The 14,115-nt window shown below is 40.2% G+C and overlaps 1 protein-coding gene across 1 annotated transcript; it reads right to left on the bottom strand.

Annotated features, from left to right (window-relative positions):
• Positions 1 to 10,662: 10,662 nt before the first annotated feature.
• LOC128792451 (probable G-protein coupled receptor 141) lies at positions 10,663 to 13,388 on the bottom strand. Its single transcript, XM_053950888.1, has one exon. The coding sequence runs from the start codon at positions 13,386 to 13,388 to the stop codon at positions 12,519 to 12,521; it is 870 nt and encodes a 289-aa protein (XP_053806863.1). The 3' UTR covers positions 10,663 to 12,518.
• Positions 13,389 to 14,115: the final 727 nt, after the last annotated feature.

Below are 14,115 nucleotides of genomic sequence, written 5' to 3'. Positions count from 1 at the left end.
TCTCAATGAAGCAACTAAATTACAACTCATCTCAGATTCTCATCTCCTTGGTGTTGCTGACTACTTTTATTTTCAAATATAGTGACTGATTTCAAGCATATCCTAATTCTACCTGCTGTGCAACCTGATTGCAGTGATTAGTGATCAATACTGACAAACTTGTGACCAAATTCTATCTCTTCACCAGCTTCAGTGTTATGTGAATAATCTGATTTATGAATTCTGCATAGCTCCTTTCAAAGGATTTATCAGGATTGCACTGTCCACTGTAGCTCTCTTACTGTAAACAATTCTAAAAGAATATTAAAAAGTATAATGAGGCCATGAATAGCAAATTGGAAAGCACTGGAAATTACATCAATTAGGCAATTTACAGTAATTTGTGTAATGTGAAGGGCAGAAAGCTTCAGTGTTTGATCTAGGAGTCAGAGGGGTGGCCTCTCAGTTTGGTTGTTTAAAGCCAAGAATGGAGGAAGGTTGGGTGGGGTCCAGAAGTAAAACAGAATAAGGCAAATGTCTGGACACTCTCAGTGGTGGTAATGACAGATTAGTGAGTTCAGAGGTTAATTCTCCTATTTATGTGAAACACCTAATTTTGAGAGGGCTAGACTGCCTGCTGAAAGTACCCATCTCTTCAAGATAACTGGCTTAAACGACACACATATCTTTTGGGTGGCCACAGCAGCACTGAGTGACTTTGTGACAAACGGGAAGTTTAAACAGTGAAAAAACAGGGAGAGATAACACCAACCGCAGAATGATTCATTACAGCTAAATGGAAATTTTTTTTTTTTTTAATTCTCTAATCTTATTTAAAAACACTCTGTTATATGTTACGCTCTGGTGATCTTTTTCACAGTGTGCTTTCTGACCAGTAGATTAGTTGACATAATTGGTTTGCAGTAGCTCCACCAGTATGAGGGATCTTCTCTATTGTGGGTGGGGCTTTTTATGGTGTCTGTGAGGGGTAATGAAATGTAATCTGCTCAGAGGCCAGCTCAGCTCATGGTGAAGAACCTGACAGCCCTGCTTTAAAACCAAAATGTTGGAAGCATAGAAACCATACAATCAAGTTTGAAAATGTCACTTGGTGGTTAGGCTACACTGAGGAAGAAACACATTTGAAAGCTTGTAAGATGGTTTCTGAGAAGCTGACAAGTGGGCAGATGCAACAGAGAATGGTTGTCTCTTTCCCTTGAAATGGGACAGTGCTGATGAGCAATTGAGTCTTTCATGCCACTAAAAAAAAAAAAAAAAAAAAAGATACCACCAAGTACCACAGTTCTGTTAAACAAGTTTGAAAATAATTACGTCAACAAGGCTTCTAATGGTGTCACATTTTGAGTCATCTAACATAAATGATTATGGTATCAAACATACAAAGCAGTAGTTGGAAAACATGTCTGAGTGACTTGAGTTAATAATTGCATTGTTTCAAAGTTTCATAGTGTGGTGCTCTCCATGTTGTCATAGCTGTTGCTTATGCACATACAACATTCTTCACAATAAAACTTGTGTGCCACTTAGCATGGCAAAGCTGAAGACTTTTTTTTCTTTGTGACATTGCAGGAAAAACTACTTAATAAAACAGGAGTCAAGTCAAAAGAAATAAATAGTTATGTGTGTAGGTTCCCAGTTGCTACACTGCTTGTTACCTTTTTAATTAAAAACCAGGTGTCATTAGGTACTTAAAAAAAAGGTAGCTGCATGGTGGACTACAGATTAATCCAGAAATGTTACACACACCCTGCTGCAACTTTGCTGCAGGGCAACAGATATTTCTTCACCTGTGAAATTAATGTGCTGTGGGATCTTGTGCTAGCTTTCATCATCATCAGTGGATCAGACTGTTAGCACCACTTCTGCATTACTTCCAGCAGAGTTTATATTAACAGAAATGAAATGTTTTATAATACAGCTGTGAACTTCTAATTTCCATCAATATTACTAAACTGCTCACTTTCTTCTTAGACAAACTGTGAGGACCTCTTGCCTTTTCCAGTCTCAGAGTATCAATATTATAACAAATAGCCTCGAAAATTCTGACATATCTTGTGGTCACCACTGCCTGTTGGTTCAATGCACAGTCACCTGGGTCTGATGCAAATCGTCTCTTGCTTGGCACATGGAGATTATATCAGTCCAAAGCAAGAGGTTGACCTACAGAATGTGCTTTTGGAGGTGGTTGCTTATTTGGTCTGGTGACATAATCTACTCTACCTTAGGATGTCCAAGAATGCTGCCAGGGATGCAGCAGTGTCATTCATCCTGACCACTGTCACTTCTTTCCCTGTAATAAGAAAATAGTCAACCATCACTGCCACAAGTAGGTCCATAGCTGCAGGCTGCTCCATATGAAAACATGAAGCTAAAGTCAAAGACTGACAAGGCTACTGTGTGAAACAGGCATTTCAGTTCCCACCAAGAATTTAATGGTAGATATTTCTCTGTAGCTCACAGAAAGTTATGAAATAATTCTTTTTTTTTTTTTTTGTGATGAAAATTGGATTTTGCTCTTGCCAGTAAACTGTATCAACGTCTCAGTGATATAAGTGCTGTTAATTGTGCCATTTAGTCTCTGCTGGCATCAGCACTCTTACCATGCAGACATGCTGATCACTTCTTTCCTGATGCAAAGAACATGAGGTCCAATACACCCAGCTTGCACCTGTGTTTTAGACATAGTGAAAAACAGTCTTGCAAAATATCTGCCTTCCCTGAACATTCAGTGGGGAATGGTTGGTGTATTAGCACATCATGGGTAAAGCTTCTCCAAACTCAGTACAGGCACCAGGCAAATAATTTACTGACATCTCCTGCCTTGCTTCTTTCCAGATGTATGTATCATTTCTGAGACACACCACTTCATATGTAGAGAATCTCTGGTGGGTCTTGGCATTTTGATGGACAGGAAGAGGGGGTCTAAACATTAGACAGGAAAAGCTAAGCACATCAGAATAGGAGATGGATCATTCCTTGTCCCTTTGTCCCATTGCTGGAACAGAACAACCATGCAACTAGAACTGCTTGGGCTTTGGCTCATACTGAGCCAGCCTGGAGCTGTGCAAGGCAGAGCACTGTGATAGCAGTACTGCACATATCCATACCTAATAGAGTTAGTTTTCCTCCATATCATTTGGAAACAAATTACTGTGGTAACGCTGTTACACAGCACAAGAGAGTTTGGCAAGAGAAGAGGAGGAGTTTTTTACAGCTCTGATGGATGGGGATAAGTGAAATTAATCCAGTAAAGAAGTCTGTACTGTTAATTCCTTTAAGAGTCCTGAAAATTATTTTTCTGTGCATTATCATGGTGCCCATTGGCTTATCTGAGGCCATGTAGTAGCATAGCCCCTTAAAGAGCAATACATCAGAGTGTCAGGATGTTCTCATGGTATTGTGGTGTGGCACACTTACACTTCAGTTTGGAAGTAAATGAGTTATTTTCTCTGAAAGCTAATACAGATTTCAAAAGGCATTCCCCAGAGCAGCTAATGTGGTGGTTTAATGATTTCCAAACTGAGTGCTTGCATCATTATCAGGTCTATTTGAGATATTTTGCCAGTGCCTCTTCTAAATCTTTGTGGAAAGGGTTTCTCAGGCTTCCACACGGATTAAGAGTATATTTCAACTTCTTGAAGTCTTACCATGTTTTTTTATATGCATCCACATATTTTTCTGACTGGCTAGAATCCATCTCATTTATTACTCTGAAAATGTGTTTTGTTGGTTCCGCTAGCTGCATATACACCCATATTCCCACTGTCCTCCCTCCCAGGAACACGTGCCCAGCTATATTCCACTGGCCAGCTGGCAGCACCTTGTGAAATGCTCCTACTGCAAGGATATAGCTCACCAGAAAAAAAAGGCAGGGGCTTACCCTTAGCAGGAAGGAATGGGGGCTATTTTATTCTGGATTTACAGGAAGAGCCAGTGATCCAAAACTTGCTGGATTGCAGCTGTGTGTAGATTTTATAGGTGGGAAGCCCTGTGGACTCTCTTCTAATTTACAAACTCAGCAAAACAAGCCAAGCTCTAGCTTACCTAGCTATATGCCAGAAGAGTGTTTCTAAAGTCCAAGGATCATGGCTTTACAGCCTGATGACTGGCACAACCAGTACCTATTAGATGCTTGAATCAGACCACCTCCTTACTCCTCCCTGGCTCCTCAAGTTGTTCCTGCACCACAATCCCCTCGAGACAGAGGTATCCAGGCACAGGACTGTGCTCCATATCTGGATTGCAGTGACACTGCTGGGGTGGAAGTGACTCCATGCCACGTCATCTGTAGCCTTATCTGATGGCAACTGCTCAGGGAAATGTCAGCACATGGAGACTGTTCAGCATCTGTTACCTGCTGGCAGAAAACCTGGGATGCTTTGATCAGATCCCTGCTGGCTCATGCAATGTGGGTGTGCAGGAACAAAGGTGAGCTGACAGATTTTTCCCAGGAGTAGTTTCATGAGGAGCTCACCACTGCAGAAGTAGGTGTGGAGGATGTATTGCTATCTTATCAGATTATTATTCTGTCTGATGGGACAAGATCTGACTAAAAAGATTTTATTCCATCTTATAATGAGAGGACAGCATTCCTTTTTAATGGAATTCTTTTTCAAGCTCTGTGAGTGCTAGTAGGAGAAAAATTCTAGAAGAAAACTAATGGAATTTGTTATCTTTATGCTTAATAATAGAGATATTCTGATTTCAGAGGTGATTACAGAGGGCAATTCCACTCCTGCAAGGACAGTCCATGGTTTTGGTCTACCAAGACTCTCCTAAAAATGTCTTTAATATGTCCCACACATTTCATCTTTCAGCCACCTTTATTTGTCAGCATTTGTTGTCTATTTTCGGTCCCTTGAATTTTGTTAGCATACTTCAGAGACACATTTTAAGCTGCTTCTTTTCTTTTAAAATCTTTTTTTCTATTTCTGTCTTGCTCTCTCTTAAATTCTTCATCATCTTGAATAATAAACAAGTATCTAGTTGTTTATGAGTTACACTATTCCTTCTTTTTCTATTCTTTCTTGCATTGTTTTATCTTGACTTTTAATGGCCTAAGTTTTACAATTGAGCTGTTTCTCTTTTGTAAAACCTAAGATTTTGTTGGTTTTGTTGTCTCATTTTTGCAGACTTCTAATAGTTCCTTCCTCTATGTGATTCTAATCTTGCTCTAATGCTTCATATGCAGATACTGCTGTTATTTTTAAAATTATTCTCATATTTATGCAGAGTGTGCTGTCAGAGGAATCCACCACCAAGGCTGTTCAGGTATTTCAACTAAAAGCCTTTGCTTTGGCACAAAGATTGTCTTGTGAGTCAGAGGGCTATGTCCATTCCATGCATACAATATGGATCTTAGAACAAAGTTTTTGAGTTGAGATGGTTGCATGGTAGGAACCTTCTTAAACTGCAGATGACACATCTGTGGGCAGACACCAGGCTGAGTAAAAGTTTTTGTTAACCAAATAAGTTTTAAAGCTGTATAAATCTGAAAAGTGATTGTAATCACACTGTAACTTTGGTTTAAGGCAATGGTTCTCAAACTTTATACTCTCCAGCTTCCTCCTGCCAGAACTTGGCTGGCAACAAATCAAATAAATCAAGCATTAGCGTAATCAGTAACAGAATTTCTCAAGTTAGTCTAGAAACCAGGAAAAATTACACTGAACTTTCTGGTGCTCAGTAAGTTAGTTTTCCCACCCACAAACAAAAAAACAGTATTTCATCAAACAGATGAGAAGGAAAGGAAAACAGACAATGAGAAGATGAACAATGTGCCATATGATACCAAACCATCTTTAAAGGGGGTAAGAACTACTTACAAAGGGCTCTTCATTCAGGTATTCTGAAGAACCACATGCTAAATCCATATTTTCAGCTGGGATAGATGTAATTTCCTTCTTAGTAGCTAATGCAGTGCTGTGTTTTGAATTTGGGATAAAAATAATGTTGATAACACACTGTTTTGGGTGTTGCTGAATAGTGCTTACCCTTACCCTAAGTCAAGGACTTCTCAGTGTCTCATCCTCTGCCAGGTGCACAAGAAGCTGTGAGGGAGCATGGCCAGGACAGCTGGCCTGAACTGGCCGAAGGGACATGCCACGGCATAGACTGCCATACTCAGTATGTACATAAACTGGAGAGAGCTGGCTGGAAGCCCTCTGATTGCTGCTGGGGGACAGGCTGGGCACTGATCATCAGGTGGTGAGCGGTTGTGTTGTGCATTGCTTGTTTTTCTTGGGTTTTATCTCTCTCTCTCCCTCGCTCTCTCTCTCCTTTTCATCACAATTATTATTTTTATAATCATAATTACTATTATATATTTTATTGTATTTTAATTATTAAACTGTGTTTATCTCAACCCACAAATGTTGCCTTTTTTCTAATTCACCTCCCTATCCCACGGAGAGAGAAGGGGAGGAAGGTGGTAAAGCAGCTGTGTGGTACTTGGTTGCCATCTGGGGCTAAAACACACATATACACGGTAAGTCATTAGATATGATAATCTGTTATAAAGCAAAACGTGGAACATAAGTTTCACAGATATATTTTGTTCATCAGCCTAAAATTTTAAAAGGTTTTAACTAATTCAGTAGTAACTTCCCCTGATGTTACTCTTCTCAGGCAATTAGCGGTTACAATGTCAGGGGAAGAGGGAAGTTTGAGATTAAAAAGACTGGCAGTTTTCACATGCCATTTGTCTGAAAATTTATTTCTCTTTTGAAAGGTTCTATGGGCTAGGGGAAAGAAAAGTGCCTTCTTATAGATAAGAATGTTTTTAGTGTGACTGTAGAGAGTAGCAGTAGAGCTAAAGCAGGGAAGTTCCTGGTGACTTATATTGCACAGTCTCTTTTATGGGACAGGCACCACAAGCCTGTGCCCTGACATTTTGTGCTTTCACAGCAGAATCAAAGGACAGTGAGAGAGACACCAGGAGCAGGAGATGAGTCCATGAGTCATCTTGGTGTTCCTCATTGTGGACAATCCTCTTTCTGAATTTGTTTCTTCATTTGCTCCGTCCAAGATAAACAAGCAGTCACCTGCTTAGGTTGAGTTTTGGAAAGGGGGCTAGAATGATAATGCAAATGGAAAAATAAATTGTGAAAATTCCCCTTCCAGCTTTTTTCCAGTAGGAAGACTTTTCACCTGCTGGTTTCCATATTGCAACAATTCAGAGGGGGTTTCCACAGATAGAGGATATGAAAATGAGAGAGGAAGAATTGCTACAGGAAGTGGATTTATTAAAATATGTCTGAAGCATTTTTTATCACATCTTTGAATAAATTGTTGTGGTGTGTAAGATACGTCACTGGGTTTGACACTTCTGCCAAGCAGAGTATGAAAATAAGTTAGCATGTATTTTATGCTATTTTTTAATATCATAGACAGGTTTTACCTTTTCATAGTGGTGGTTTTTATTTTTGGTTTTTTTGGGGTTTTTTTTGTTGCTCAATAGATTAATGCAATTTATTTCCATGGAGTTTTAGAAGTTACAAGGTGTTCTATGCAGCAGTATGCAGTGTCTTAGAAAGCACAGATCAGTCTTTCCAAATATTTGTGAGAATTCATGAAGGCAAGAATCATCATCCAAGTCAATCCAAGTCAATGTCTTCTAGTCTATCTCCTGTAGCCGTCCTTCCTCTGACACATTCATCATCTCTGTCCTTGCCTGCCAGGACATAAAAACAGACAGCTGTTGCCAGTACTACTCTTTTGCTAGCACTGAGCCACTGAGAGCCCCCATCACATCTTTCCTTGTCAGAAAGACTTGGAAAGGTTCCTCTGGAGCCCAGATTTCCCCTCTTCTGCTGTGTGCAAATCTTCTCGTGTGTTTCTACATGTACCTCTGTGCTCCTGTGTGGTTTTCCATAAATGATTGTATACATCTCCTTGAAGCAGGAGAGCTCCTGCAGGCAGGGATGCCATCTCAGTCCCAAGAGAGTCAGAAGCTGTAACTCTTTCATCAAGTACAAGATCAGCATCCTCTTCCTGAGCAATGGCTCTTGTTCTCTGATTGTCAATCTAATCAGAAAATCGTTGGCTGATGAACAAGAAGTTTCTGTACAATTTCTGTGACCCACTTTGTGTGACAACACATGGTCTTGACTTATCATGGACTTAGTATGTGGCTTCCTCATTGTCAGCTGAAAACAGTGTAGTAAAGAAGGCATGAAGAACTTGTAGGATTTTTTTTTATGGTCTTTTGTAGCTTTGATATTTTTTAAAGTTATTTTTTTCATGATTTCTCTGGGTTTAGTTTTGTCTGGTATTAATTCTTTGTGCAACAATCATTGCAACAAGTGCTGTCCTCCTGTAGCTCTTCTGCAATGTTTTCACCCATGTGCTTATGGATAAAGAAATTTTTAATTTCTTTCATAATTTTAACCCACATGTAGTTCTGCTCTGTATGCCAGATAGCTGCTCTGTGGCTCATAGTGGCACTCAAAGTTCCAAATTGGAATATATGTGATAAAAGGCAAGGACTGTAGTGTGTTTTTATGTTTAGGGTTGACATAGGAAGAAAAAAGAGACAGATAGTTATGACAGTATCTATTGGTGTTAAGAGTGTCATTGCTTGAGTGAAGAAGAAGAAGAAAAAAAAAAGGGAGTGGGAGTGTGCCTTTGTTTCCTCCAAATGCATCTGTTCCTTCTGCTTGTTTGCAAAGAGGGGCATGTCAATCTGACAACACCATCAATATGACCTTCTCTGTGAGCAGGCACAAGGAACAGATGAATCAAAAGGAAGATATTAAGTAAAACCAGACATGTCTCTTGTGTATCATCCTCTGCACTGTTGAGAAGGATATGCTCGAGTTAGGTGGGAACAGGCCACCTGTAGCAGCGATGTAGCTGTGACAGCAGTGAGCACACTGATTTGTGTGGTAAGACCCACCTATAGCTTTCCATCAAACTAACTTAGGAAGTCAGGGATACAAATGGGATTTTGGTTCTGGCCTGCTTGCCTGCTCTGTTTATGCAGAACTTCATGCAGTGAAGAACAACAGAAGATACTCTTAGCAGTTTGATATTCTTTGCTCCAGAATGTCTGAGGATTTTCCCAGTCTTCATTGAATAACATTGAAAATTAATGGGGTGACAAAATGGCTTACAATTTTACATGATCCTTTGATGTGAAAGCAATTATTAATGTCTATAATTATCTCCAGAATTACTTGGGTCCTGCAAACGTCATTCAAGTCAGCATTTTTAACTGTGTTCCAGGGGATGTCATTATATAATTCATAGTAAGGAATAGTACCCTACAATCTGAGCTCAATATTATTGTCCTTTCAGAATTTATTTCTCAGACCATCCTTCTAAAGAGTGATAATTTTTTATTTTAACTCATTTTTAAAGTGCATTTAAAGATCTCTGCAGGGGACTAGATATTGGATAGAGTATCTCTCTATCACTTTAATGTGAGTCTTAGATGTAACAACACTGAGATTAATGCTTAATCCATTATCCTCTGAATTAGGAGGACCATAGTGAGATCTCTCTCACTATGGTCTCCCAATCTTTTCTGCCCACAGCCTATCCACTCTGGGGCAGAGTGGGAAAGAGAGAAAGCCTTGGTGCTGTGCAATTTCACTCCATTCCACCCAGAGCTGGTGTTGGTGCATGCAGCCCCATGGCACCCAGGCAGGGCAAGCAGAGAAGGCCCAGTGCCAGCCAGCAGCCAGTGTCTACCAGACAGCTGTGATGGGCAGCACAGCTTCAGCATCACACAAGGAAGTCAAGTCAATGGGTCCGGGTGTCCTAGGGTGACGTTATGGTGTTTGTATCCCAAATCGCGTGTTCTGTTCATGCCTGATATTATGTTCTGTGCCTTCAGGACTGACTCTGAAAGTGAAGGATTGTTTTGTCTTGTTATCAGCCGGCTCACCTCCCACCATACTCTGTGTCTAGGAGAGGCTTGGCTGGCTTTGCTTGCTTGCTTTTGCTTTTGCTTTTGTTTATTAGTTTAGCTAGGCAGTCCAATTTTTACCCTGGACTGTTTCTTTTTCCCTTCCCTTTACCTTTCCTGAATATCATATGAACCTGCTCTGGACCTGGACCTGGGAAACATCAAGAAACACCCAGAGTCTGCATTTTTGTGACCTGCAACATCCATCCCCAGAGCTGGAGACTGATAGTTGGGCGACCACTCCCAGGAGAGACTTTCTGAATTTGTCATCTCTTCAGAATGGTGAAAGGGTTTTGTCATCTGGTGTTGTTTTTTGTATTGGGGAGTGTTTTCCTTGTTAAATAAACAGTTTTTTTTTCCACTTGTCTCCGAGGAAATTCTTCCCGAACCAGGTGGGGGAGGGGCCATGGGGGGTTTGCTTTCTGGGGGCTCCTTCCAGAGGTCTTCTCCCAAATTTGCCTTAATCTAGGACACAGGGTTATTTCAGCAAGGTAGAAAATGTCAGGCTATATACAAGCAAGACCATGAAGACATGATTGATTGAATGGCTGAGGACATGCATGTAATTTTCCTTTTTCTCCCCGATACTGGCACACCATTATCGTGGACAGATAGATCACCAGCAGACTCACAAGCAAGGTCCGATGACTCTGATCTTTACCAGGCAGGTCACCTTGGAAACATTGGTCAGTGAAAATAGGCAGTGACATAGGACATTTCTTCAAGGAACAAATTTTTTATTTAGCCCCAGGAGTACAGTAAGGGAAAAACAGTGTACTTGTTGCATCACCTGCAACTTTGCCAGTTTTTCTAAAAGTTTTGGTAGACCCAACTTTAAAAATCTCTCCCTTTATACTTCATCTCTGTGATACTAAACTCTAGCTCTATCTGCTGCCTTTGAAAATCATGGGCTGATCAAACTGTTTTTTGAATAGGAATGGACATGGTAACTCCAGAGGAAGCCATCAGACCAGGATTTTCAGATTTCAGGACTTGTTGCTGGGCCCTGGACACCTTACACTTTTTAAAAGAGGCAGAAAGGAACCTGAAACCATAGGAGTTTTCAACAAATTTTTTCTATGGAAATGTCAAGGCAAAAATGTTTATTCAGGATTGACAGAGTAGGCATAAGTTTTTTCATTCAAAGAAATGCCATCAGTCTGAGGTATTAGTAGCATTACTTTGTAAGTGTACTTTATAATCCTCCCAAATCAAGCTTTAATTCGTTTGAATCCAGGGGTCTACTTTTTTGCTACTTTCTGTAGCAAAGATTGCCAGACTAAAAATTATGGGAACTTATAGGGCTGTGAAAAAGGAAGTGTAGCCTTGTGTGACTTAGGAGTCTGTGGTGTGAGAAATCTGGCCTCAAGCTGCTGGGATGCAGCAAATGACTGTGAGGTCTTCGACAGAAGGGTTAGAGACCTTCTGCTCTGAGCAGACCAGGAAGAATGAATCATTAAAAAGAACTTTTAAATCATGAAGATAAAACAGAGATTCACAAAACAGATGTGATTCCCACAGAATATAATCTATCTAATGGAGAAAATATATACTTCAGAACAAGTTTGTATACACATACACAAGCTTATGCAGAACTGATTAAGCACTGTTCAGTAAGTTTATTCTGGTTCTCTTTTGTTATATGCATAAATGGAAAAAATATGGCATCTGTTAATAAATCAACAGACAACTGAAAATGGCCAGACATCAAAGGTTTTTGAAGGCTAATAAAGTATTTCCTTGTCCTGGAGAGGGTCTGATCTTTCCCCTCAACTGAATTCCAGATCCAGTTATGGAAGAACAGCAACTTTTTCAACTACAATGGACCTAAGAGATAACAAATCCAGTCCTGATGGGAGAGTGACATAAGGCAGAAGTTTTGAATCCTGTTCTGTTCTCATTCACTCTAAATAAATACTTAACACAATTCAGAGCTCCTTGTGGATTTGGAATGACATAAGTAAAGATGAAGTTTTGATAATGATAAGCTTTCACATAATTTAATTTAATATATACTTTGTATAAATTATACAAAGGGAGGTTGGACCAGATGACCCACGGTGGTCTCTTCCGATCTGACCCATTCTGTGATTCTAGGAATACTTCTCATTTGAGTAGAGTTTATGTCCTTGCTATCTAAAATCACTAGTACAAATATCCTGTAAAGGAATTTCTTTTTTCCAGATCTTCCCTTCAGTATCACAATTGCCAGAAGAAGTTAGACCTTCAGAGAAGAGAATTTACTGGCCACAATGGATTGTGGTTACTGAGACACTTTGAGGAAAAAATTACAAAGGAATGGATACTTGTGCTGTAAGTGCTAGAGAAGGACAGCTAAGGAAAATCTTAATGAAGCTTCAGGGCATGACTCTTAGGTCAAGACTAGAGTAAGACTCAAGTATGCCTGCCTTCTAGAGAGAAGATAAAAAAGAGTAGCTTGTGAAAGAGGAATCTTACTGGCCTGGAAAAGCCAAACAATGCTGTGGACCTCTAGAGGCATGCCATAAACTCACCAGTCTTCCTAGCTCAGGAAAATCCCAACACAGTTTTATTTCTCTCAAAAGCCAGTATTGACACACTGCAGCTGGACTTCCTGGTAGCTCACAGTTCAGTGGGCTATTCCTGCTATGAAGCACAACATATCCAGACAGCACATTGTTGTTAAAGCTAAAAAAACCTCATTGTATAGGAGTAGTTTATGGTCTTTATCAAGGTCGTAGTTTTGGATGTAATATACTCTAAATACATGATGAGGCATAAAGCAGACTAATGTTACCAAGATGAAGAAGAAACTCTTTGCCTGAGCCCTGAATTCCACGTGAGAGTTAATGTCAGGCCAGTATTTCATGGCTACTCTGTAGATCACAGTCAGCTGGATTCCGGTGAGCACAGCACACACTGCCACCAAAATCCCAACCAGGCAGTAGTTGACGATCACCATGTGAACCTCCTGCAGCTCCCTGTGGAACTGGAAGCACTCGGAGGAGCGGTATGTCTTTGAAGTGCCGTAGTAGGAGAGGAGAACAGGTGTGATCACCAGTGCTCCCAGCAGCCAGACAGCCCCCACCCAGGCCGCGATGTAGCACTTCCGAAACTCCAGGTGGAGGAGGCGGGCTATGATGATGGCCATGTAAAAGGCGAAGGTGGTGTACATGTGCAGGTAGATGATGGCGCTCGCCAGCCTGCAGGCGAACCTCCCAAATTTCCACTCCCCCAAAATGTAGTAGCTGAGGCGGAAGGGGATGCTGAGGAGCATGACGCTGTGCAGCACCAGGAGGCTGATGATCATAATGGTCATCACAGATTGTGATCTTCTTTGAAACAACTGCTGGGACATCATGATGACTCCGAGGGTGCCGCCAGCCAGGTTGATGATGTACAGGACTATCAGAACAGTGTGGAGTTTCTCTGAGGAGTCCAGCACTGTGTCATTTGAGGAATGGTTCTGTTGGGTTATGCAGCTGTTAAACATCCTCATAAGCTCCTCTTTTGAAGATTACTGAAAAGGAAAAATAGGAGCGAAACATTTTTCTTTGTTATTTCCTTTATTTTTAACTGGAGTATCACAGTATCCTAAAGAGACACTACTGAATTGCAACTGAAATGATGTTATCCCCGTGTCGCTTACAGCCTTATAACTGCTGTGATCCTTCATCTGACAGCAATAACCCATGCCTCTTGGGGTTAAAACTACATTTTACATAATTATGAATGAAATTTTGATTAACTAAACTGCATTCTAGGATTTTTTTTCAATTATTTGCCTCTAGATTCAGCCATTTGTAATAATGAAGACACTGTTTGTAAATTGTGCAAGTTTCATCTGCATTTGTATTATAAAGCTTAAATTGGAGGTAGGAAAATACTGAAATATGAAAATGTCGTATCTATCATGTGTGGATACTCTGTGATGACAACTAATCTATCTTTTTAGTATCTTGCTGGATGGGTACAAAATACACATAAGTAGCAACGGTTTGTTTCTAGATATATGAAACAAATTGGAAATAACGTCTGCAGATGAAAATTCAATTTCTTTTTGCTTCATCTGCAAGTATTTTTGCTACAGAATTTCACCTGAGCTACTCTACTATGAAAAGTGACAAAAAAAGATGAAAGTTAATTTAAGAATGATCTTCTGAAAGATATAATTCTTTTGGTACTTGTTGAACATAGCCACATACAGCTGCATTCTTATTTAGACT

Source organism: Vidua chalybeata, chromosome 1 (assembly GCF_026979565.1).
Source record: "Vidua chalybeata isolate OUT-0048 chromosome 1, bVidCha1 merged haplotype, whole genome shotgun sequence".
NCBI classification, from domain to species: Eukaryota; Metazoa; Chordata; class Aves; order Passeriformes; family Viduidae; genus Vidua; species Vidua chalybeata.
This window is presented reverse-complemented; position numbering and strand designations above follow the sequence as displayed.

Coding starts and splice junctions, on each gene's coding strand:
- LOC128792451 (XM_053950888.1), bottom strand. CDS start 13,388: ATGAGGATGTTTAACAGCTGCATAACCCAACAGAACCATTCCTCAAAT.